Genomic DNA, 26,840 nt, shown 5'->3' on the forward strand with positions numbered 1-26,840 from the left:
TCCTTCAGGTTGAAAAAAAAACCCACACAGAAAGCTTACACCATGGGCCTCATCTTAGGTTAGCCATCAGATCTCGTCACTGCACAGCAAATAAAATGTTCAGCAAGAAAAGCCACAACTCTGGAAACTTATTCCTCTGGTAACAAATAATGCACTGCCAGGAACCAGATCTTTTTATCTATATATATTATTGTTAAATTATTATGAAGTTGGATTGGTGAAGTTTTCTGAAGCTATCTTCAGCCATGAGAGTAGAGAAGAAAATTACAAGGCTCGTAGTTTAGCTAGTTATGCTACTACTCTTGAAGTAGGTAGATCGGTCTGGCTTATTCATATATCGCTTCCTAAACGGACTCAAAAAAAGAAAAGCTCCAGCCATATGTCCTGAATGGGGAAAAATAGACAATCGAGACAAAAGAAAAAAACAGCCATAAGCTGAAGAAAAAAAAAGGTGCATCACTTCCTAAACGGACTTGAATTCCTGCCCTGGACGGAAGTAAACCATGTTTTAAAGGCTAGCGCAATCGATTGATTTTGTTCATGGGTCTCCAGCCGCAACAAAATCTGAGAAAAAAGCCGCAGCAAAATCTGTGGAAAAAAAACCACCTACACAGTCCGAGCTGGGTGACTAGCTGCTGCATAAACCTTGTGTGTATAGGGAACCTGTGTATAGGTATGCACCTATAACTTTTACCTTCCCGAGTGCTCTCTTTTAAGGATGTTATTCTGAAATCTATTGCTACAGTTGGGTATCACCGGAAGTTGTCTTCATCATTGTCCCACATGCAAGACATGGCTCGCAATCAAACTGGTTCTTCAATTCGTGACACATTCACGTTGTCAACACGAATAAGCAACATTGCTCCAACTCAAATTACTCCCACATCAGATAAAGCCATAACACAACCTGAGAGCTCAGCGGCAGGTGGAAAGTATCCCCATATATTACCAAGATTCTACGAATATCTTTACTATAACAACTTCTAGTAATGTCCATTCAGATTGACCGTAGGTGCAGATAGTTCAGGTTATGCCAATAACTACGCTAACATGAATAAAGGCGGGCAAGGGTGGATCGTGATAGCAAAAGACAACAAAGTATGACTATCAAAGAGGCAGTGGATGCTTGCTGAAGAGCAGCTACGAGAAATAAATCAATTGAGAAATAAGTGCTGGCCAAAGAGCAAGGAGGCAGAACATGCTGGCAGAGTGTCAAGGTATGCCAACAACTAAGCTAGCATGACTCCAAATAAAGGCAGCCAAGTGATGATCGTGCTAGAGAAAGGCGACAAAGCATGGCAATAGAACAAAAGGATGCAATGAATGCTCGCTGCAGAATTGAGAAATAAATTTAGGAATGCTATCCTATCTCCCCTTCAGGCAAACCATCTAGACTGTCCGCGTGTACCAGCCGGAACAAGTATTCTCTCCTGGTCAACTGTAGGTCACTCAGGGCGCAACATTAATATTCTCGCCATCAAGGACAATGGATAGGCATAACCAAAAATTCGAAGAAGCGAACAGTCTCGAGGAAGTCCTGAACACTTGAACTTCTGGACCAGATTTGAGCAGCTTCCATGATGATCATATTATATACCTCCGATTAGATGTGTCTTTCAAAATGTAATGGTTGCTAACATATTTAATATTTTAATACTACTTGCATATCTTCCCTATATGCGTGAATAGTGTATAATTCATTTTTTACAAGTAGGATATGTCTGATGATAGAACAAACTTAAGGGGCCACGGTAATGCACGGGCATTCAACTTATGTGTGATGATAGCACAATCAACCGACAGACGTTGGTTAGATTCCTTAGTTCAACATCTACACTTCATTTGGCCTACAACTTCAAATATGCTACTCCAGGCCTTACCACAACTTTCGATTAACCTCCCAATCTTTTTTTGGAAACTGTACTCACATTTCATCAAAATTTATGTTTAGAGCAACAGTGAGTCATGCCCCCATGTAACCGTCTTTAACTTTTAGTTTGAAACACGCATGGATTTGGCATATGCAACGACTAGTAACAACAACTATCTTCAAGAGGTAATCTTAATCAGACCATGAGTACTGTCTAAAAGAGGAGCATGTCAACAATGTTTTTACAACAGATAATCTTAATGAGACCATGACTATTGTCTAAAAGATGAGCATGTCAACAACGTTTTTACCTCAAGGTGTTTGCTGACGCTGGTGATTGCCTTCAAGATGTACCACTAGGCCACTGCTCTTGGTAGTTTCCATAGCCTGTGTATGCGCCATATGCAAATGGGCTATGGGCAGAAAGTTGTTGTGGATACCCATGGTAGTTGTTCAAACATGTCTGGGATGCCTGAAGTTATAGGCAACAAACAGCTTATAATAAGATGAGGGGGGAACGGGCGTCAAAAGTAGCACAACACAGCATAGCAGAAATAGATAATTTCATCTCTGTTACTTACAATGACCTCAAATCCTCAATAATGAATTTACTGTAACAATTTAGTTGCTTTTAGACATTTTTTTAAACTATATGATGGTAGACAAAAGTGAAACATAGTATATGGAATACAACATACCAGATTGTTTTCATGGAGCCGCGATGGATACACAGGGGGCACACATACCAGACTGTTTCCATGGAGTTGCGATGGATACACAGGGGCGGCACATACCTGATTGTTGTCCTGGGGACACAATGGATACACAGGGGTCGCACCCCACTTTTGCTGTTGTGGCTGGAAATGGTGAACTCTAATTAATCTTGCTGAACGATGATGGAAAAATGGATTGGAAACAGGGCATATGGAATAGAACATACCAGATAGTTTTTAACAGGATGAACCTGGCAAATATGATGATTCTGTATACTCTTCTGATGATCTCGTATACGCTTGAGTTCCTCAGAGATTTCTGATAGCCTGTGGAATAGAAAGTTAATTAAAGAAAATATAGCAATATAAGGCAAAACAAATCAGTGAATAGCTATCAAATTATAGAATGAATTGATCTAAATCGAATCACAAGTGCCCATGCCTTAGCAGAACAGAGTTTCCGCAAAGAAAAGGAAACTTGCCTTTGGATTTTGCTCCTTGGTTTGCAGGAACTGGCCTCACTGACACGGATCTATGCACAGAAGAGAGTGCAAGTTAGTTGGCAGCAAGCAATTCATTTTTTTGAAATAATAATAAAAAGTGAGGAACACGGATCTATGCACAGAAGAGAGTGCAAGTTAGTTGGCAGCAAGCAATTCATTTTTTTTGAAATAATAATAAAAAGTGAGGAGAAATACTAACTGAGGTGTTGCTTGGATGATTTGCAGAGCTGCTAGCCTCTGGGATCTTGCAACACGCCGAGACTTCAACGCCTACAGAAGCCGCAAAATTCATAAGCAACACCAATATCTTTTTTTTAGGGAACCAGCAAACAAAGATGCAGATGCCATCGAACACAAACAAACAAGGCAGTCACAAGAAGAAGATAACTACTAAGAACGTAAGGACTAGCATACCTGGAATGATATCCAGATGGCGGGACAATGTAGAGGCACGGAAAGGGTGTTCAGGGTCATAGCGACGGTGGTAATAAAAATCATCCGGAAGATAATACTGCCCAATTGCTTTGAGTTCCTTGTTTCCTATGTCAATAGCAGCCACCCATCCATCCCCATCACTGGGTTCCACCATAGATTTGAGATAAATAATATCATCACCATCCTCCGGGCGGAGGATGGGGAAAGCTGAGTAGCGTTCCCTGAATGCCGCCAACGATGGTGTGTCCATCTTTAAATCAGCAACATGAGCAGCACATGTCTTGCGCCAAAAGTTAGATGATGGCAGCAGCGGCCAAACTAGTTTCCGAGTCCATGTCACAGCCCTCCAGGCATCCCTAAAGGACGAGAGCTGCATACTGACATCGCTTTCGAATGGTTTGCACTTGATCGACATGATCAAGTCTGCATCGTAAATAATATTGTCCTCCGTGTTTTGAGGATGAGGAGCGGGATGATTCTCCATCTCAACAAACTTGAGCACGCCATTGACACACGCGAGATCCCTAAACCAGCTTGGCGAGAGGGATTCTTCGTCCCATGAAGGGCGTTTGTTTATCTTGTGGGTGTGGGCAAAAGGATAATTGAGCTTGTACCTGTTTCCAGGCAACGGCTCAGGCAACGGGATGAAGCAGCTTACAGGAGCACCAGCAGGAGCAGGATCTTGATGTTGAAGAAGAAGAAGAAGCAAGTCGCAGACGAGAAGGCCGTGTGACAAATCAACCCAGGCTAGTAAGCCTTCTTGTCCAAGCGTGATCACCTTGTCGGGTATAACCCTATCGAGCCCAGGACATGGATTGTGCAGTGTCCTAGTGCTCCATGATTTTGTCTTGGACGAATAGATTCGAAGCTGATAGCCGTCACGGAGAGCGGCCAGGAGACGGTGGCCGGCGTCCGACTCCGACGACGGTGCGTCACGGAGAGCGGCCAGGAGATAGTGGCCGTCGCCCCCGTGGCCGAGGATGCCCCACTCCCTGACCCCGCTCAGATCATCCAACTCGTCGGGAGAAAGAATAATCCGATCGAGAGACGGGGGAGAACCGGCCTTGTACAGGAAATATTCGTGCATGCTGGTGGCGTAGAAACAGGCGCGGAGGAGGACGAAAGGGCCGTCCGCGCCGACCACGAGTGGTGTAACTGAGAAATTGAGGTTTCGCGACAAATCATGGGGGGGCTTGGTACAGTGGATGGAGAAGAGGGACAAGTCCGGCGGGTTTTCCATCCAGAAGGAGACCGCCATGGTGTAGCCATCTTGTGATTTGGCTGTGGCCGTCGTATCGTTCCGGCTGTCGGTGAAGCGCGGCTTCCGGGCGAGCAGAATCGAGGGCAGCCGGCCTCCATTGGGGATGTCGGCCATGGATTTTGAGGAAAGATTGAAAGAAGAATCAGGGGATTGGATTCGGTAAGCAATCGAGGGGTGGAAGGACCTGATGAAATAATCGATTTTGATTTGGGGACTAGGGCATCTCCAACGCGTCCGATTTGGCGTTTGGGTGGGCTCGTGTCCGTATTTGTTCATGGAAGTATTCATAGCTTCAGCGCCAGAATATGGACCCCTGTCAATGCATCTTGCTCAATGATCAACCATCCATCAACGAGCATCTTGTCCTCTTGCGCGGTGTAGTTAGTGGTTCTTTTGCTAACATGGCGACCTCGAGCTTGTGCAGCTACGGCTTGTGTGAGCTCATCAGCGAACTACGTCTCCTGGTCGATGTTCATGCTGTCGGGATGGCCAGTGTTGTCCTCCTCTATGTCAATGGGAGGTAGCTGGGGAGCCTGGTCCGTCAAAGGATATGACACGGTGGTCGGCATTATCGGCGGGTAAGACGGAAGGGCCTGTACGGTGGATGGTGCCTGCATCGATGGCGGCGCGCGCTCGGCCGACAAATCGTTGAGCAGGTTGCGTGCATCGGTCATCGCTGCTGCTCCCAGGTGCTTGGGGGCCTTGGAGTTCGCCGACGCACGGTTGAGGTCAATGGACGAAGGCGATAGCCCCGTCATGAACTCACCCACCTCCGGTGACCCATCCCGTGACGGGTACGTGTACCGCCCCGACGGCACCACCTTTTCCTGCGCGCGGGGCGTGTACCCAAGCGAGGCAGTCGGCGGGGCTGTTGACCTTGGAGGAAGGGGTCGGGTCACGGATGAGGCCGAGCTGCCCCCCCCCCCCCCCGAGGCCGTGCCGGCTCCCTGGACGATCATGTGCTGAGCGACCGTTGCGTGGCCGTAAAAGAGCATGGCATGCTCTTTCATGTCATTCGCCTTCGCCAGCGTTTGGAGTTGGAGGAGGTGCTCCGCCCCCCGCTGCCGCTCCTCCGTGGTAGCGACATCCTTCTTCCGTTGCTCGTGCGCCCTGCGCCGGTTGCCCCGCTTCTTGCTCTCGATCGCCCTCTGCTCCGCGGAGAACTCGGGCTTCGCCTTCGTCGCCGGCCCGGGCTCCACGACCACCGGAGCGTCCAGTTCAGGAGCCGCCTCCACGGGAGGAGCGGCAACGGCCGCGAGATGGGCCTCGTCTCCGATGGTGGCGGTGGCGGCGGCAGGAACTTCGTCGGCCATCTCTAGGTTTTGGGACTGGAGTGGAGTGAGTGTGTTTGGGAGGCAGACAGGCGGTCCAGGGGCGGACAAGGGGAGGACGCGAGCGGCCAGCGATTCGCGGCCACGCAAACTCGGCCCAGATTTGGGCCGGCTTTGGGTCGTCCCGGACGGCGCGACCATCCGTTTTTCGGATGGGTCCGCGCGCTGGGCCGCATTTTTGTCCGGTTTGACCCATCCGGACGCGCGGGCGCGGGATGGGTCGCCGGCGTTGGAGATGCCCTTAGGGTTACCTTTTCTCCTCTCACAGCACGGCACGGCCCCTCTCTCTCTCCAATATATAGTATTTTTTTTGTTTTGATTGAAGGAGACTCTATCTCCAATATACAGTATAATGGCATCTGCCCATCTACGAAGAAAAATTGCCGACGCGTTAAAATTTGATTAGATGAAAAGCTACCGTCTACAGTATCTAAAATGCCAAGATTTTAGCAAAGGGGTCAACTTTAATATAGGTAATAATAATGTCAGATCTAGACAAATGAAGTTTGTAGGTTTCGTATGCAAGTATTTACAAGATTATTTACGCCATGTAGGTATGTGTTGCGTCAAGTGACACCACAAAAATCATTGCAATTCTAGCAGTCCAAATCGCCCACAAAATCACCAAAACCTTGATGAACTAGAAGATTTCCCGCGCGTTGTTGCGGAAGAGCGTGGAAAATAAAGAAATTACAAATTTATGAGTAATGAACTTCATGTGAAAAATCCTCTTGCACCTTAGGTTCAAACATACACCACAGAATAGCATTAAACTTTTCGCATCAACGAAGTTTAAGTAGATAAACCGAACATCTCACTCTTTACATAGTCCAAATAAGCTACTTTTGCAATACAGAGCAAGCGCAAAGATCTGAACTGACTTCGATCAACTATGATTTATGTTTCTCACAATACAGAAAACCTTACGCAGATGTAACAGCACACTAAATTAAGGCTACTTTTCTATTTCCTTGCATTTTGGCATATGGAGAACACCAGCAAGTATGAAAAGAAATCCGCATATATATTCAAAGTAGCTTGAACTTTTTCCCTGTAATCACATCATCCATTTGAACATCTTCACATGATCTAGTTCAGTCCTCTTAACATTATGGCACGCATATATTGTCTTGAAACCAGCTTCGCACCCATATATATTTACTGAAGCATGATACGGGAAAAGCTTCCTTGAAAAACTTGTAGCATCCTTCATTTGCAGGTAGAGACTTTAGCAATGAAGTATCATATATGTGGGTTAAAAACAACAACAACCTAGTCACTTCCAGTAACACGTAAAACCTTCCTTTGGTAATATCAGATTCATAAATGCAATAGAAAATTATCGTGCCTTAGAAGCAACACCAAGTTGCTCAAAAAGATGTTACGAAATGGCACGGTTGGTAATGAATCAAAAATGGATTAACTGAATTTAGAAGTTACTGACCTGAGCTAACCTATGGTTATGAATATGACGAAATCCATTTGCAGCTTTGAAGGGTAAAAGGATGAATGAAGGTTGAAACTATTACTGCAATCTTGTCGTGTACATTTATCAAGACAGGTTATATGCATATGATCCTTTCTTGTATCAACCTATATCTCCCGGTAGCAGCACGAACACAAACCATAATTCACATCAAAATAAATCAAGCCCAAATGCTTGGAAGCCGTTGAAACTTACCACCTAAATCAAGGAGTGAATCACATTAAGGTACCAATCCCACAGAACCTAGGAACAGCAAAGAAATCCCTGCACCAAAAAAGATTAAGCATGAAAGCATCCATGATCCATGTGACATGAGAAACCAAAGTGCTAGCAGGTGGCGCTTAGAATCTGGTCGATGCATCAGAGGTTGTCAGGACTCGGAACTGTGTTGGTCTCATGGCCGTCACCGCGTGATCTACGGAAGGGAGAACAGGGGCAAGGTGGAGTGAGGAAACGGGCACAAATGAAGCGGTTCCCAGAAGAATAAGAAGAAGGACGGCCGGCTGGCCGGCGACTGTTTAGTTACCTAGCCAGTTATTTCACATGATTCATATCCACCACTAACACCACAGGGGCGTAAGGCCAAAAGTTTCCAACGAAACGTTGGCTATTTGGTGAGGAGTCTAACTCAAATATGCAAAAAACAAAACTAAAGAAAAACTGTTATTTGGTGAGGTGGCATCTTGATGAGGTGGCATGCTTGCATGTTGAGAGAATTACCCTAAGTGGATTGCTCCAATTTAGATATTATAGATTCTTCATGAGACAAGAACTCCATCATCTTGAAAATCTAGCATTTAGCACTTGGTTCAGTCGTAGAACACATGTGCTCGACAGTCTCCTCGTCTAAAAGGGCACAAACACACCTAGCCATTCTACACTCAATTAAAGAGTGGGCGGATCCAGGAATTTGTGAAAGCCTGGGCGCATCGCAAGGTGATGGGATTCGTAGCATAGAAAACAAAAAATTTCCTACCGCAAGAACGAATAACAAGCCAAGATCCAATCTAGAAGATGGTAGCAACGAGAAGATCATGAGACTAACCCTCGAAGATTTCCAAAGCCTACGAGATTAGATCTCGTTGTTGTTGTAGTCCATCACTTGCCGCTTTCAAAAGCGCGTAGAAGATCTTGACGGTGCCACAGTCGGGCAGCACCTCCGTGTTCGGTCACACGTTCGGTGTTGATGACGACGTCCTTCTCCCCGTTCCAGCGGGCAGCGGTTGTAGTAGATCCTCCTCGGAATCCCGCCAGCACGACGGCGTGGTGACAGTGGTGGTGGAGATCTCCGGCAGGGCTTCGCCGTAAGCGCTGCGGGAGAAGAAGGAGGAGAGAGTAGCTAGGGTTTGGGAGAGGGGGAGCTAGGGCTGCGACTTGTGGAGCTCTTGGGGCTCCCCTTGCCCTCCTTTTATAGGTGGAAAAGGTCCTTGGGTCATCCAAGACCTGCCCCCAAAGTTTGGGAAAGTTTCGGTAGGTTTCTGTCTTAGGGGAAACTTCTTTTGCCAAATCCGAATCTGCCTTAGGGGAAACTTCTTAACCTTTAAGGAAAACATGGATACACCTATTATGGAAGCCTCTGGACTTCCTTAGAGAGTCCGGGTTGTCCCGGACACTTCCGGAACCTTCCAAATATTCTAGACTATTCCGGTCCTTCCAAAATCTTCTAGAAGCTCCAGTCAAAACACCGGACTTTTTTTGAACCCCGGAAAATGACTTCCCATATATGAATCTTATTCTCCGGACCATTCTGAACCTCCTCGTGATGTCTTGGATCCCATCCGAGACTCCGAACAACATTCGAGCTCCATTCCATATTCCATATCTACTTAAAATGACATCAAACCTTAAGTGTGTCACCCTACGGTTCGTGAACTATGCAGACATGGCTGAGACTTCTCTCCGACCAATAACCAGTAGCGGGATCTGGAGATTCATAATGGCTCCCACATATTCAACGATAACTTAGTGATCGATTGAACCATTTACATACGATACCGATTCCCTTTGTCACGCGATACTCTACTTGTCCGAGGTTCGATCATCGGTATCACGATACCTTGTTCAACCTCGTCACAGACAAGTACTCTTTACTCGTACCGTGGCATATCATCTCTTGTGAACCAGTCACATGCTTGCAAGCTAATCAGACGACATTCCACCGAGAGGGCCCAGAGTATATCTATCCGTCATCGGGATGGACAAATCCCACGCTTGATCCATATGCCTCAACTCACACTTTCCGAATACTTAATCTCATCTTTATAACCACCCATTTACGCAGTGGAGTTTGATGTAATCAAAGTACCCTTCCGGTATAAGTGATTTACATGATCTCATGGTCGAAGGACTAGGTAACTATGTATCGGAAGGTAATAGCAAGTTGAACTTAATGACGTGATCTTATGCTACGCTTATTTGGGTGTGTGTCCATTATATCATTCATCTAATGACATAACCTTGTTATTAATAACATCTAATGTTCATGATCACGAAACCATGATCATCTATTAATCAACAAGCTAGTTATACAAGAGGCTTACTAGGGACTCCTTGTTGTTTACATAACACACATGTATCAATGTTTCGGTTAATACAATTATAGCATGGTATGCAAATATTTATCATAAACACAAAGATATATTATAATAATCATTTTATTATTGCCTCTTGGGCATATCTCCAACAGTCTCCCACTTGCACTAGATTCAATAATCTAGTTTACATTTGTAAAGATATAACACCCTGGCCTTCTGGTGCTTTATCATGTTTTGCTCATGGGAGAGGTTTTAGTCAACGGATCTGACACGCTCAGAAACGTATATATTTTGTAATTCATTTGCGTCTCAACGCATCACTCATTTTCCAAATGAGTCGGCATTTATCGTATATGTTCGGTCTTCTGGTGGAACCTTAATTCCGCGGTCTGAAATATGTCACTAATATTGTCACGCACAATATAGTTTCAAAGTTCTGACACTATCGGAACTACACCAAGTTCTCAAAGAACTCCTCGACTTAAACATCCTCATTCATTGTCAAAACAACTCATCTAAATCTAGCATAGATTTCTTCTAGCTCATTGTGCTACCTTTTAATCAACACTTATCATAAATGAGATTGAAATTTATTTTTACATGTGACCAAACTAATATCGGGGCAACACCTTACAGCGATTTGTTTTTCATTACCCCATACAAAATTATATATATATCCTTGGTTCTTATAAAGTACTCAAGGGTATTCCTATTGTTGTCCAATAATCATCACATGAATCATTCTGGTATATGCTCCTAACTCTTTAGAGCACAGGACATCTGATTATGTACATATTATTCATGATCTAAAATCACTCATGTGGTTTTACTCATTGAGTGTCAAATACACTCAAGTCTTGTTAAACCTTCTCATGAAAAGAACACCTTCTTAATATTTTTATATTGAACTACTTCAATATTCATTCTATGTACTTTTAACTTAAACTTATTATGTGTTTCAATCTATCTTCATAGATCTTGACACTAAATATGTTTCAGTCCATATCCTTTCATTGAAGTTAATTCTCAATGAAACCTTTTATTCACATCAATTATATAATTACATCATTTATAATCAACGATATGTCATCTACATAAAGTATTATAAATATGTCTCAACGCTCCCACTTAATTTCTTGCAAATTCAAGCATCTTCATCGTTTCCGATGAAATCAAAAACTCTTTGACTATTTCATCCGGTGAAGATTCCAACTCCACGATACTCACTTCATAAAATTGAAGTTTGTATACTTATCTAGTATTCCACGGACTAGCAAAACTCTTTGGTTTGTATCTAGTATACATCCTTCATACACACTTCTGGTAAGGAATATATTTTTTCCATCCTACTATCATATCTCATAAAAGAAATATGTAGCAATTACTAGAATAATCCACATAGACTATAAGCATTGCTACGGAAGATCTAATCTTATCGTAGTCAACTCTTTGAAATTTGTCGTAAACAACTTTTCGACAAGTCGAGCTTCTTCAAGGATATTTGATACGTCTCAAACGTATCTATAATTTCTTATGTTCCATGCTACTTTTATGATGATACTCACATGTTTTATACACATTATATGTCATTATTATGCATTTTCCGGCACTAACCTATTGACGAGATGCCGAAGAGCCCGTTGCTGTTTTCTGTTGTTTTTGGTTTCAGAAATCCTACAAAGAAAATATTCTCGGAATTGGACGAAATCAACGCCCAGGGTCTTATTTTTTCACGAAGCTTCCAGAAGACCGAAAGGATTACGAAGTGGGGCGACGAGGCGCCGCCACGCCAGGGCCGCACGGCCAGGGCTGGGCCCGCGCCGCCCTGGTGTGTGGGGCCCTCGCGCCGCCCCTAAATCTACCCTTCCGCCTACTTAAAGCCTTCGTCGCGAAACCCCCAGTACCGAGAGCCACGATACGAAAAACCTTCTAGAGACGCCGCCGCCGCCAATCCCATCTCGGGGGATTCAGGGGATCGCCTCCGGCACCCTGCCGGAGAGGGGAATCATCTCCCGGAGGTCTCTTCATCACCATGATCGCCTCCGGACCGATGTGTGAGTAGTTCACCCCTGGACTATGGGTCCATAGCAGTAGCTAGATGGTTGTCTTCTCCTCATTGTGCTATCATGTTAGATCTTGTGAGCTGCCTATCATGATCAAGATCATCTATTTGTAATGCTACATGTTGTGTTTGTTGGGATCCGATGAATATTGAATACTATGTCAAGTTGATTATCAATCTATCATATATGTTGTTTATGTTCTTGCATGCTCTCCGTTGCTAGTAGAGGCTCGGCCAAGTTGATACTTGTAACTCCAAGAGGGAGTATTTATGCTCGATAGTGGGTTCATGCCTCCATTGAATGCGGGACGGTGACGGAAAGTTCTAAGGTTGTGGATGTCTTGTTGCCACTAGGGATAAAACATCAATGCTTTGTCTAAGGATATTTGTGTTGATTACATTACGCACCATACTTAATGCAATTGTCTGTTGTTTGCAACTTAATACTGGAAGGGGTTCGAATGATAACTTGAAGGTGGACTTTTTAGGCATAGATGCATGCTGGATAGCGGTCTATGTACTTTGTCGTAATGCCACTGATTAAATCTCATAGTACTCATCATGATATATGTATGTGCATTGTTATGCCTTCTTTATTTGTCAATTGCCCAACTGTAATTTATTCACCCAACATGCTATTTATCTTATGGGAGAGACACCACTAGTGAACTGTGGACCCCGGTCCATTCTTTACATCTGAAATACAATCTACTGCAATTATCCTTTACTGTTCTTCGCAACCAAACATCATCATCCACACTATACATTTAATCCTTTGCTTACAGCAAGCCGGTGAGATTGACAACCTCACTGTTACGTTGTGGCAAAGTACTTTGATTGTGTTGTGCAGGTTCCACGTTGGTGCCGGAATCCCTGGTGTTGCGCCGCACTACATTCCGTCACCAACGACCTTCACGTGATCCTTGACTCCTACTGGTTCAATAAACCTTGGTTTCTTACTGAGGGAAACTTGCTCGCTATACGCATCACACCTTCCACTTGGGGTTCCCAACGGGCGTGTGCTTTACGCGTATCAAGCTAAATTTCCGGCGCCGTTGTCGGGAGATCAAGACACGCTGCAAGGGGAGTCTCCCACATCCAATCTCTTTACTTTGTTTTTGGCTTGCTTTACTTTATTTTATTTACTGCTTTGTTTACTCTTTATATCAAAAATACAAAAAAAATTAGTTGCTAGTTTCACTTTATTTACTGTCTTCTTCTCCATATTAAAAACACAAAAAAATTAGCTACTTGCATTTACTTTATTTAGTTTGCTTTATTTACTACTGCTAAAATGGGTACTGTTGAGAATACTAAGTTGTGTGACTTCACTAGCACAAATAATAATGATTTCCTATGCACACCTATTGCTCCACTCGCTACTACAGAGAGAATTTTTTGAAATTAAACCTCGCTTTACTAAATCTTGTTATGAGAGAGCAATTTTCCGGTGTTAGTTCGATGATGTTGCTGCCCACCTTAATTATTTTGTTGAACTTTGTGAAATGCAAAAATATAAGGATGTAGATGGTGACATTATAAAATTAAAATTGTTTCCTTTCTCCTTAAGAGGAAGAGCTAAAGATTGGTTGCTATCTTTGCCTAGAAATAGTATTGATTCATGGACTAAATGTAAGGATGCTTTTATTGGTAGATATTATCCTCCCGCTAAAATTATATCTTTGAGAAGTAGCATAATGAATTTTAAGCAATTAGATAATGAACATGTTGCTCAAGCATGGGAGAGAATGAAATCTTTGGTGAAGAATTGCCCTACCCATGGACTAACTACTTGGATGATCATCCAAACCTTCTATGCAGGATTGAATTTTTCTTCGCGGAACCTATTGGATTCAGCTGCTGGAGGTACCTTTATGTCCATTACTTTAGGGGCGGCAACCAAGCTTCTTGATAATATGATGATCAATTGCTCCGAATGGCACACTGAAAGGGCTCCACAAGGTAAGAAGGTAAATTCTGTTGAAGAAACCTCCTCCTTGAGTGATAAGATTGATGTTATTATGTCTATGCTTGTGAATGGTAGATCTAATGTTGATCCTAATAATGTTCCTTTAGCTTCATTGGTTGCCCAAGAAGAACATGTTGATGTGAACTTCATTAAAAGTAATAATTTCAACAACAATGCTTATAGGAATAATTCCGGTAACAACTATAGGCCATATCCTTCTGCTAATAGTAATGGTTATGGTAATTCTTATGGGAATTCTTACAACAATAATAGGAGTGTACCCCCTGGTCTTGAAGCCATGCTTAAAGAATTTATTAGTATACAAACTGCTTTTAATAAATCTGTTGAGAAAAAGCTTGATAAAATTGATATTCTTGCTTCTAAGGTTGATAGACTTGCCTCTGATGTTGATCTTTTAAAATTGAAAGTGATGCCTAATAAGGATAATTATAATAAAATTGTTACTACAGCAAACGCCATCCAAGTTCGAATTAATGAAAATATTAGATTGATGGCTGAATTGCATGCTAGGTGGAAAAGAGAAGAAAATGAAAAACTTGCTAAAGAGAATAATGTAGCTAAAGTTTGGACTATTACCACCACTAGTAATGATAATGCTTCACATGTTGCTACACTTCCTACTATCAATGGTAAAATAATTGGTGTTGGCAATGTTTCTACTCCTAGTGCAAAGCGTGCAAAATTGGCTGAAACTGCTAAAACTGCTGAAACTGTTTGTGATAAAACTGCTGAAATTTTTCAAAATATTGGGGACAATGATCCCATTGCTGTAGATCATAATGGTTTAGATTTTGATGATTGTCACATCTCTGAAGTTATAAAGTTTTTACAAAAACTTGCTAAAAGTCCCAATGCTAGTGCTATAAATTTGGCATTTACAAAACATATTACAAATGCTCTCATAAAAGCTAGAGAAGAGAAACTAAAACTTGAAACTTCTATTCCTAGGAAGTTAGAAGATGGTTGGGAGCCCATCATTAAGATGAGGGTCAATGATTTTGATTGTAATGCTTTATGTGATCTTGGTGCAAGTATTTACGTTATGCCTAAGAAAATCTATGATATGCTTGACTTGCCTCAATTGAAAAATTGTTATTTGGATGTTAATCTTGCTGATAATGCTATAAAGAAACCTTTGGGGAGGATTGATAATGTTCGTATTATGGTTAACAATAACCTTGTCCCCGTTGATTTTGTTGTCTTGGATATTGAATGCAATGCATCTTGTCCCATTATATTGGGAAGACCTTTTCTTCGAACTGTTGGTGCTACCATTGATATGAAGGAAGGTAATATTAAATATCAATTTCCTCTCAAGAAAGGTATGGAACACTTCCCTAGAAAGATAATGAAGTTACCTTATGATTATATTATTAGAACAAATTATGATGTTGATGCTTCGTCTCTTGACAATACTTGATTCACACTTTCTGCGCCTAGCTGAAAGGCGTTAAAGAAAAGCGCTTATGGGAGACAACCCATTATTTTACTTCTGCAATTTTATTTTAAATTTGAGTCTTGGAAGTTGTTACTACTGTAGCAACCTCTACTTATATTTATTTTATTGCATTGTTGTGCCAAGTAAAGTCTTTGATAGTAAAGTCAATACTAGATTTGGATTACTGCGCAGGAACAGATTTCTTGCTGTCACGAAATTGAGCCGCCCCTGCTGTAGAAAATTTAGAAAAATCTGCCAATTTACGTGCAATATCCTCAGATATGTACGCAACTTTCATTAAATTTGGGAATTTTCATCTGAGCAAGTTAAGTGCCCCAGAAAAATTCATCTTTACGGACTGTTCTGTTTTGACAGATTCTGCCTTTTATTTCGCATTGCCTGTTTTGCTATGTTTGATGGATTTCTTTGCTCCATTAACCTTCAGTAGCTTTGTGCAATATCCAGAAGTGTTAAGAATTATTATGTCACCTCTGAATATATGAATTTTCAATTATGCACTAACCCTCTAATGAATTTGTTTTGAGTTTGGTGTGGAGGAAATTTTCAAGGGTCAAGAGAGGAGGAGGATACAATATGATCAAGAAGAGTGAAAAATCTAAGCTTGGGGATGCCCCCGTGGTTCATCCCTGCATATTTTAAGAAGACTCAAGCATCTAAGCTTGGGGATGCCCAAGGCATCCCTTCTTCATCGACAACTTATCAGGTCACCTCTAGTGAAACTATATTTTTATTTCATCACATCTTATGTGCTTTACTTGGAGCGTCTGTTTGTTTTTATTTTTATTTTTGTTTGAATAAAATCGGATCCTAGCATTCCTTGTTTGGGAGAGAGACACGCTCCGCTGTTTCGAATGAACACATATGTTCTTAGCTTTATTCTTAATGTTCATGGCGAAGGTTGAACTACTTCGTTCATTGTTATATGGTTGGAAACAGAAAATGCTGCATATGGTAATTGGTATAATGTCTTGAATAATTTGATACTTGGCAATTGTTGTGCTCATATAGATCATGTTTAAGCTCTTGCATCATGTACTTTGCACCTATTAATGAAGAACTACATAGAGCTTGTTAAAATTTGGTTTGCATGATTAGTTTCTCTAGAGTCTAGATATTTTCTGGTTAAGGTGTTTGAACAACAAGGAATACGATGTAAAGTCTTATAATGCTTACAATATGTTCATATGTGAGTCTTGCTGCACCGCTTTATACTTGAGTTTGCTTCAAACAACCTTGCTAGCCTAGCCTTGTATTGAGAGGGAATTCTTCTCGTGCATCCAAATCCTTGAGCCAAAAACTATGCCATTTGTGTCCACCATACATACCTACTACATGGTATTTCTCTGCCATTCCAAAGTAAATTACTTGAGTGCTACCTTTAAAATTCTATTCTTTGTCTTTGCAATATATAGCTCGTGGGAAAATAGCCTTAAAAACTATTGTGGTGAAGAATATATATGTACTTATGTATCTTATTTCTTAATAAGTTGCTTGTTGAGCGGTAACCATGTTTCTGGGGACGCCATCAACTATTACCTTTGTTGAATATCATGTGAGTTGCTATGCATGTTCGTCTTGTCTGAAGTAAGGGTGATTTTCATGATCAAATGGTTTAAGTATGCATATTGTTAGAGAAGAACATTGGGCCGGTAACTAAAGCCATGATCCATGGTGGAAGATTCAGTTTGGACAATTAATCCTCAATCTCTTATGAGAATTTTATCTGTTTTTGAATGCTTATGCATTAAAGAGGAGTCCATTATCTGTTGTCTATGTTGTCCCGGTATGGATGTCTAAGTTGAGAATAATCAAAAGCGAGAAATCCAATGCGAGCTTTCTCCTTAGACCTTTGTACGAGCGGCATAGAGGTACCCCTTTGTGACACTTGGTTGAAACATATGCTATGCAATGATAATCCATGTTAATCCAAGCTAATTAGGACAAGGAGCGAGCACTATTGGTATACTATGCATGAGGCTTGCAACTTATAGGATATCTCATACATAACACATATGATTTATTACTACCGTTGACAAAATTGTTTCTATGTTTTCAAAACGAAAAGCTCTAGCACAAATATAGTAATCCATGCTTCCCTCTGCGAAGGGCCTATCTTCTACTTTATTGTTGAGTCAGTTTACCTACTTCTTTCTATCTCAGAAGCAAACACTTGTGTAAACTGTGTGCATTGATTCCTACATGTTTACCTATTGCACGTGTTATATTACTTTGTGTTGACAATTATCCATGAGATATATATGTTGAAGTTGAAAGCAAACGCTGAAACTTATATCTTCCTTTGTGTTGTTTCAAAGCTTTCTACTAAGAATTTATTGCTTTATGAGTAACTCTTATGCAAGTCCTATTGATGCTTGTCTTGAAAGTATTATTCATGAAAAGTCTTTGCTATATGATTCATTTGTTTACTCATTGTCTTCACCATTGCTTCGAATCGCTGCATTCATCTCATATGCTTTACAATAGTATTGATCAAGATTATGATAGCATGTCACTTCAGAAATTATCTTTGTTATCGTTTACCTACTCGAGGGCGAGTAGGAACTAAGCTTGGGGATGCTTGATACGTCTCAAACGTATCTATAATTTCTTATGTTTCATGCTACTTTTATGATGATACTCACATGTTTTATACACATTATATGTCATTATTATGCATTTTCCGGCACTAACCTATTGACGAGATGCCGAAGAGCCGATTGTCTGTTTTCGCTGTTTTTGGTTTCGAAATCCTACAAAGGAAATATTCTCGGAATTGGACGAAATCAACGCCCAGGGTCTTATTTTTCCACGAAGCTTCCAGAAGACCGAAAGGATTACGAAGTGGGGCGACGAGGCGCCGCCACGCCAGGGCCGCACGGCCAGGGCTGGGCCCGCGCCGCCCTGGTGTGTGGGGCCCTCGCGCCGCCCCTAAACCTACCCTTCCGCCTACTTAAAGCCTTCGTCGCGAAACCCCCAGTACCGAGAGCCACGATACGGAAAACCTTCCAGAGACGCCGCCGCCGCCAATCCCATCTCGGGGATTCAGGAGATCGCCTCCGGCACCCTGCCGGAGAGGGGAATCATCTCCCGGAGGTCTCTTCATCACCATGATCGCCTCCGGATCGATGTGTGAGTAGTTCACCCCTGGACTATGAGCAGTAGCTAGATGGTTGTCTTCTCCTCATTGTGCTATCATGTTAGATCTTGTGAGCTGCCTATCATGATCAAGATCATCTATTTGTAATGCTACATGTTGTGTTTGTTGGGATCCGATGAATATTGAATACTATGTCAAGTTGATTATCAATCTATCATATATGTTGTTTATGTTCTTGCATGCTCTCCGTTGCTAGTAGAGGCTCTGGCCAAGTTGATACTTGTAACTCCAAGAGGGAGTATTTATGCTCGATAGTGGGTTCATGCCTCCATTGAATCTGGGACAGTGATAGAAAGTTCTAAGGTCGTGGATGTGTTGTTGCCACTAGGGATAAAACATCAATGCTTTGTCTAAGGATATTTGTGTTGATTACATTATGCACCATACTTAATGCAATTGTCTGTTGTTTGCAACTTAATACTGGAAGGGGTTCGGATGATAACTTGAAGGTGGACTTTTTAGGCATAGATGCATGCTTCGGATAGCGGTCTATGTACTTTGTCGTAATGCCCTGATTAAATCTCATAGTACTCATCATGATATATGTATGTGCATTGTTATGCCTTCTTTATTTGTCAATTGCCCAACTGTAATTTGTTCACCCAACATGATATTTATCTTATGGGAGAGACACCACTAGTGAACTGTGGACCCCGGTCCATTCTTTACATCTGAAATACAATCTACTGCAATTGTTCTTTACTGTTCTTCGCAACCAAACATCATCATCCACACTATACATTTAATCCTTTGTTTACAGCAAGCCGGTGAGATTGACAACCTCATCGTTACGTTGGGGCAAAGTACTTTGATTGTGTTGTGCAGGTTCCACGTTGGCGCCGGAATCTCCGGTGTTGCGCCGCACTACACTCCGTCACCAACGACCTTCACGTGATCCTTGACTCCTACTGGTTCGATAAACCTTGGTTTCTTACTGAGGGAAACTTGCTGCTATACGCATCACACCTTCCACTTGGGGTTCCCAACGGGCGTGTGCTTTACGCGTATCAATGTTCCATCCAAGTCTATCAATTTTATAGATCCATTTACTTTCAAAAAGTATTCACCTATCTTGGATTTCATGGCGCATAGCCATTTTAACGGAGTCAGGGCCCATCATAACTTCTTTGTATGTAGTTGGTTTATCATTGTTTAAAATCAATCCTTTGTCCACAAATCATTTATTTGATCATAAAGTAAACCATACCTACAAGGTTCAATAGGTACTTCGATCTCCATAGCTAAAATACTTTGTAGTCATGGGAGCCATGATCGTCGTGGCCGCTTCCGGAACCATTTCCGATGCTGCGCTAATCTTATCATTATGCTCAGGTTCATCAACCTTATCAAGTTCTATTGTCCTCCCACTCAAATACTTCGCTAGAAACAATTTCTTGGAAATAAGAAACATTGACAAACACTTTTGTCTTTATCTCCATAGTGGAAAGAATTCCCAATAAAATCTCTGAGATAACCAACAAAGACATTCATCCGATTTTGGTTGTAAACTTATTTACGTATGCTATGCATACCAAAATTTAAGAAAGGACTATTAGGGTTCATACCCATGCCATAACTCGTATGGTGTCATTTCAACGGATCATGATGATGCTCTATTCAGTGTAAAAGCGGTAGTCTCTAAAGCATAATCCACAAAAATATAATGGTGTCATATTATCTCATCATTAACCCAACAAGGTTTGGATACGTTTCTCGGATACTCCATCATCACTATGATACTCCAAGGAACATGAGTTGTAGAACAATTTCATAACTCTCTTACATGTTCGCTAAAACTCGTAATTCAAATATTTCCACCATGATCCAATCATAGATATTTGACCTTTCTATTACGATGATTTCCACTTCATGCTGAAATTTATTTAAATCCATTCAAATGTTTCAAACTTCTTCCTTATCGAATAAATATATCCACATATATATACTCAATTCATTGTTGGAAATTTTCATGAAGTAGAAGAATCTTACACACACAACTATGCCTAGTGAACCATACACATCATCATGTATGTTTCCACTAAATTAGTTGCCCGTTCAACTCTTGGCCTATGAACGGTATTTCAGTCATTCTTTTTAGAAAAGATTTGCAAGCGCCAAATGATTCAAAAAACAAATGACTCCAAAAATTCATTTGCATGGAGTTTCTTCATGCGTTCCTTTCTAACATGACCTAAATGGCGGTTCCACAAATAAGTGGAATTCAAATCATTTTCCTTATGGCATTTTAGTGTCAGTGTTATGCATGTATGTTTTACCATAAAGATTTATAATAACTTATCCATCGTACATGGAATACTGTCAAAATTTGAACAACTCATTGTTTTCATTTGACCACAAAACAATAATTATGAAGTTCTTTATTATAAATCTGAAGGGCCAGATAGAATGCCAACGACGAACATAATAACACTTTATTTTTGTTCCAGACGTGCATTCCTATGATATTCCTTGTCAGTCACTTAGGCCATTGTATTCTTGTATTGCGTTGTTTTGTATGACACTTCATACCAACCAATATGGTACAAATACCCAAGAATTTCATTGTGTGACCAAACAAGGAATACATTCATAACATGTATATCATCTATATACACCTGAGCTAGACTTTCTAATCTTTTCTTTATTTTTGCCAAAAATCTTTTGTAGTTTCTCTTTTAGCTTTCCTCATTATTCAGAAAAACACTTCAACATCAATAACTTGTAGGTTTGTTGGTAAAATACCAATAACCTTGAGGTTCTTACTTTGAAGTTGATCATCATATGACAAGTGTTCCGAATTTCACTATTAGTAACCTTTTAATGTGATGAACAATTTCACTCATAATTTTTATCCATCCAATCATGACGACTTTCTGAGACCATGTCTGTACATGCTAGGCTCATAAAGTTTAACCTCGATATTCGCATGTGCAAATCTGGCTTGCACCCGTTGTATGCACACGTAGAATCTATAACACCCGATCATCACGTGATGCTTCGAAACGACGAGTCTTAGCAACGGTGCATACTAAGGACGATCATTTCATGGATATGCGAATATCGTTAGTGCCCAACTAGTTGGAGGATCGGGACGCCTAGCGTCTTCAACCTTCGTACATCCCCATAAAAATTATGAGTTTATGTAGTCTCACTAGATTATATTCTATCATCTTGCAATAAGGTCTTAGATATCACATATATCTCATACCTCGCTTATTTCTGAAAACAAAATTTCCAGCTCCTTACTTTTCAAACGGATTTGAACTTCAAGTTTCACGGAGACAAGATGATTTTAGGTACTAATTGAAACCATTGTTCTTTGAATCAGCAATGTGAGGTTTACGAAAAGTTTGCAATAGGACTTAATCATTTCTTGATTCTTTAACAATACGGTACCAGTCCGTAAAGTTTCTTGTCAGACTTAACAATATTTCTATCTCAATTACAAGACTAGCACATGGTAGATAACGGATGCCAATTCTACAAATTTAATTCAAAATACTATTCAGACTATGTTCATGATAATTAGTTCATGTCTTAATCTAATTACTAATGAACTCCCACTTAATACAACATCCCTCATAGTTGTTTAGTGGTACACGATCCATATCCAGTACACCAAAACCGATCATCACGTGAGATGATGTAGCTTCAATGGTGAACATCAACATGTTGATCATATCATCCATATGACTCGTGTTCAACCTTTCGGTTTCATGTGTTTCGAGGCCATGTCTGTACATGCTAGGCTCGTCAAGCAAACCCAAGTATTTCTGCGTGTGCAACATGGCTTACACCCGTTGTATGTGAACGTAGAATCTATCACATCCGATCATCACGAGATGCTTCAAAACGACGAACTGTAGCAACGGTGCATACGAGGGGAGAACACTTTATTATCTTGATATTAAAGTGAGGGATCATCTTATAATGCTACCGTCGCGATCTAAGCAAGATAAGATGCATAAAGGATTAACATCACATGCAATTCATATGTGATATGATATGGCCCTTTAGTCTTTGCGCCTTTGATCTTCATCTCCAAAGCACGGACACGATCTCCATCATCAACGGGCATGATCTCCATCATCGTCGGTGTAGCGTCAAGGTCCATGGCGCCGTCTTCATGGTTGTTCTCCACATGTAGCAACTATTACAACTACTTTAAAATAATACTACTACATGAAATATAAAGACAACCATAAGGCTCTTGCCGGTTGCCATAATACAATAATGATAATCTCATACATATTCATCATCACATCATGGCCATATCACATCACCAAACCCTGCAAAAACAAGTTAGACGCCTCTAATTTGGTTTGCATATTTTACGTGGTTTAGGGTTTTCGAGCAAGATCCAATCTACCTACGAACATGAACCACAACGGTGATACTAGTATTGTCAATAGAAAGAGTAGATTGAATCTTCACTATGGTGGGAGAGACAGACACCCGCAAAGCCACTTATGCAATACAAGTTGCATGTCAAGCGTGGAGCAAATCTCATGAACGCGGTCATGTAAAGTTAGCCCGAGCCGCTTCATCCCACCATCCCGCAAGATGCAAAGTACACGAACTAAAGACAACAAAAGCATCAACGCCCACAAAACTATTGTGTTCTACTCATGCACCCAATCTATGCATAGACACGGCTCTGATACCACTGATGGGATTCGTAGCATAGAAAACAAAAAATTTCCTACCGCAAGAACGAATAACAAGCCAAGATCCAATCTAGAAGATGGTAGCAACGAGAAGATCATGAGACTAACCCTCGAAGATTTCCAAAGCCTACGAGATTAGATCTCGTTGTTGCTGTAGTCGATCACTTGTCGCTTTCAAAAGCGCGTAGAAGATCTTGACGGTGCCACAGTCGGGCAGCACCTCCGTACACGGTCACACGTTCGGTGTTGATGACGACGTCCTTCTCCCCGTTCCAGCAGGCAGTGGTTGTAGTAGATCCTCCTCGGAATCCCGCCAGCACGACGGTGTGGTGACGGTGGTGGTGGAGATCTCCGGCAGGGCTTCGCCGTAAGCGCTGCGGGAGAAGAAGGAGGAGGGAGTAGCTAGGGTTTGGGAGATGGGGAGCTAGGGCTGCGACTTGTGGAGCTCTTGGGGCTCCCCTTGCCCTCCTTTTATAGGTGGAAAAGGTCCTTGGGTCGTCCAAGACCTGCCCCCAAAGTTTGGGAGAGTTTCGGTAGGTTTCTGTCAGCCGAAACCTACTAGAACTAGGACTCTTTTGCCAAATCCGAATCTGCCTTAGGGGAAACTTCTTAACCTTTAAGGAAAATGTGGATACACCTATTATGGAAGCCTCCAGACTTCCTTAGAGAGCCTGGGTCGTCCCGGACACTTCCGGAACCTTCCACAATATTCCGGACTATTCCGGTCCTTCCAAAACCTTCTAGAAGCTCCGGTCAAAACATCGGACTTTTTCCGAACCCCGGAAAATGACTTCCCATATATGAATCTTATTCTCCAGACCATTCCGAACCTCCTCGTGATGTCTTGGATCCCATCCGAGACTCCGAACAACATTCGAGCTCCATTCCATATTCCATATCTATTTAAAATGACATCAAACCTTAAGTGTGTCACCCTACGGTTCGTGAACTATGCAGACATAGCTGAGACTTCTCTCTGACCAATAACCAGTAGCGGGATCTGGAGATCCATAATGGCTCCCACATATTCAACGATAACTTAGTGATCGATTGAACCATTTACATACGATACCGATTTCCTTTGTCACGCGATACTCTACTTGTCCGAGGTTCGATCATCGGTATCACCATACCTTGTTCAACCTCGTCACCGACAAGTACTCTTTACTCGTACCGTGGCATATCATCTCTTGTGAACCAGTCACATGCTTGCAAGCTAATCAGACGACATTCCACCGAGAGGGCCCAGAGTATATCTATCCGTCATCGGGATGGACAAATCCCACTCTTGATCCATATGCCTCAACTCATACTTTCCGAATACTTAATCTCATCTTTATAACCACCCATTTACGTAGTGGAGTTTGATGTAATCAAAGTACCCTTCCGGTATAAGTGATTTACATGATCTCATGGTCGAAGGACTAGGTAACTATGTATCGGAAGCTAATAGCAAGTTGAACTTAATGACGTGTGTGTCCATTATATCATTCATCTAATGACATAACCTTGTTATTAATAACATCCAATGTTCATGATCACGAAACCATGATCATCTATTAATCAACAAGCTAGTTATACAAGAGGCTTACTAGGGACTCCTTGTTGTTTACATAACACATATGTATCAATGTTTCGGTTAATACAATTATAGCATGGTATGCAAACATTTATCATAAACACAAAGATATATTATAATAACCATTTTATTATTGCCTCTTGGGCATATCTCCAACACAAGGCAATACTAAAAAAAATCTCGGGCAACTATAAGCATCACATGGACCTTGCCGAAGACGGGATCGAGGAGGCATACATTTTTGGATGCAGTCGGGTACGTGTGAGTGGTGATCGTCTTCTTCGTCTTTGGTGGCCGACAGGATTAGGGTTGAGGTTGCTGGTGTGGGTGGCTCACGAAGATGGAGAAGGTTTATATGGAGAGGCGGGCGTGACAAACTAGCGGAGGTGGGCGAGGTGGGGCAGCGAGGTGACGACACATTTCCATGGTAACACCGGTGTGGCCCCGGATGGAGCTCGCGCCATCGTCCATGGTAGATCCCGTAAGAGCACCAGGATCTTGAATTACAATGCGGTGTGCTCCCAAAGTTGGGGTGATGCGGCGGCGAACGACTATTCATAGGGAACAACAACATCCGAGGAGACCAAAGTTAGTTATCCACTAGTGATAGTGGTGGTAGGGGCGGGAGGCTGGGCAAATGTGGAGAAACTCTTTTTACTTTTGTGCGTACGGAAAAAGGAGCGGCTCGGATTACAAATTTATACAACAATGTACATATTTTACGAAAACCTCTAGTAGCACCCGAGCTCCAGTGATCCTTACAATTCATATTTTTCAAAAACACATTTCTAGGATTCCAAAAAATCAAAAACAAAATATGGCAGTGTGAAGGAGTGCACTCCAAAGGCACGAAAAAAATTCGGGAGAAAATAAATTTTATTCTGGGCCACATAAAAAGGACAAATTTCTGACAGTTCCTTTGGTTACGTAGCCCCTATATACAGCCAGAAATTTGTCTTTTTACGTCCCTCCTCATCTTAGTTTCGACCAGCATACGATACGCAGACCTAAGTGAAAATGTCTCGTTTCTCAAAATTTCTGGACCAAATATACTTAATATTGTGTGTACAAATGGGGAGACCCAAGATAAGATCAGCACCAACCTTCACAAGAAACTTCTGAATCTTCTCCCGATCCCAGGATGCAGTAGTTGCATCGATTAGTTCGCTGACCCTGGTGGGTAGATCAGCTGCAAGACACGCCAAAGACCTCATCATCTCATCTCTTGGGATCCAATTTTGAGTTTGCTGACAATGTTATTTTTTATTAAGAAGGAGACAGAGGATGTGCATGCGTATGGCCGGCCCAGAGAGGCAGGCTTTCTAGCCAATTTGGTACATGTATTGGGCTGTTTGGCCCAGTCCAGGCCTGCCACTGGCAGCGTCTTCTTGCGTAATCGAGAGGAGGAGGCCGAAGGTGCTGCCCTCGATTTCGATTTCCGAGTTCGACTCCCGCTCGGTCACTCTCCGGAGAACAAAAGCTTCCGCCTTTATAATCTCCAGACTACACCAGATCCTCCACCCACAATTCCAGACCTAGGTTTCCACCAATCTACCCCAAATCATTTCGGCTCACGGTGAACAAGAGGGGCAAGAGATCAGATCAAACCGTGTCTGCTGAGGAGGATTTGTTCAATCAGCGCACCGCCAGAAGCATGGCGGCAAACAAGAGGGCGGCGAACGCAGGTGCGGCAGCCGGCGAGGAGTGTCGGATGGAGAAGCGCAAAAGGAAGGCGGCGGAGCTGGCAGCAGGCGACGAGTCTGCCCCGAAGAGGAAGATGACGCGGCTACATC

The 26,840-nt window shown here is 42.1% G+C and overlaps 1 protein-coding gene across 1 annotated transcript; it reads right to left on the reverse strand.

Annotated features, from left to right (window-relative positions):
- Positions 1–2,213: 2,213 nt before the first annotated feature.
- On the reverse strand, positions 2,214–4,896 carry LOC124663235. Its single transcript, XM_047200958.1, has 6 exons — positions 3,501–4,896; positions 3,286–3,356; positions 3,066–3,115; positions 2,811–2,910; positions 2,569–2,727; positions 2,214–2,342 (listed from the first exon to the last, which is right to left on the reverse strand). Exons 1-6 carry the CDS (start codon positions 4,894–4,896, stop codon positions 2,214–2,216), a joined length of 1,905 nt encoding a protein of 634 aa, XP_047056914.1.
- Between the last annotated feature and the right edge of the window lie 21,944 nt (positions 4,897–26,840).

Source organism: Lolium rigidum, chromosome 6 (assembly GCF_022539505.1).
Source record: "Lolium rigidum isolate FL_2022 chromosome 6, APGP_CSIRO_Lrig_0.1, whole genome shotgun sequence".
In the NCBI taxonomy this organism is placed as follows: Eukaryota; Viridiplantae; Streptophyta; class Magnoliopsida; order Poales; family Poaceae; genus Lolium; species Lolium rigidum.

Excerpts from the sequence above, each read along its gene's own strand:
- LOC124663235 (XM_047200958.1), bottom strand. The coding sequence starts at position 4,896 with ATGGCCGACATCCCCAATGGAGGCCGGCTGCCCTCGATTCTGCTCGCC. Across the intron at positions 2,728-2,810 it reads ATCCTGTTAAAAACTATCTG|CCACAACAGCAAAAGTGGGG; the intron begins GTATGTTCTATT and ends CACCATTTCCAG. Across the intron at positions 2,343-2,568 it reads GGCTCCATGAAAACAATCTG|GCATCCCAGACATGTTTGAA; the intron begins GTATGTTGTATT and ends CTATAACTTCAG.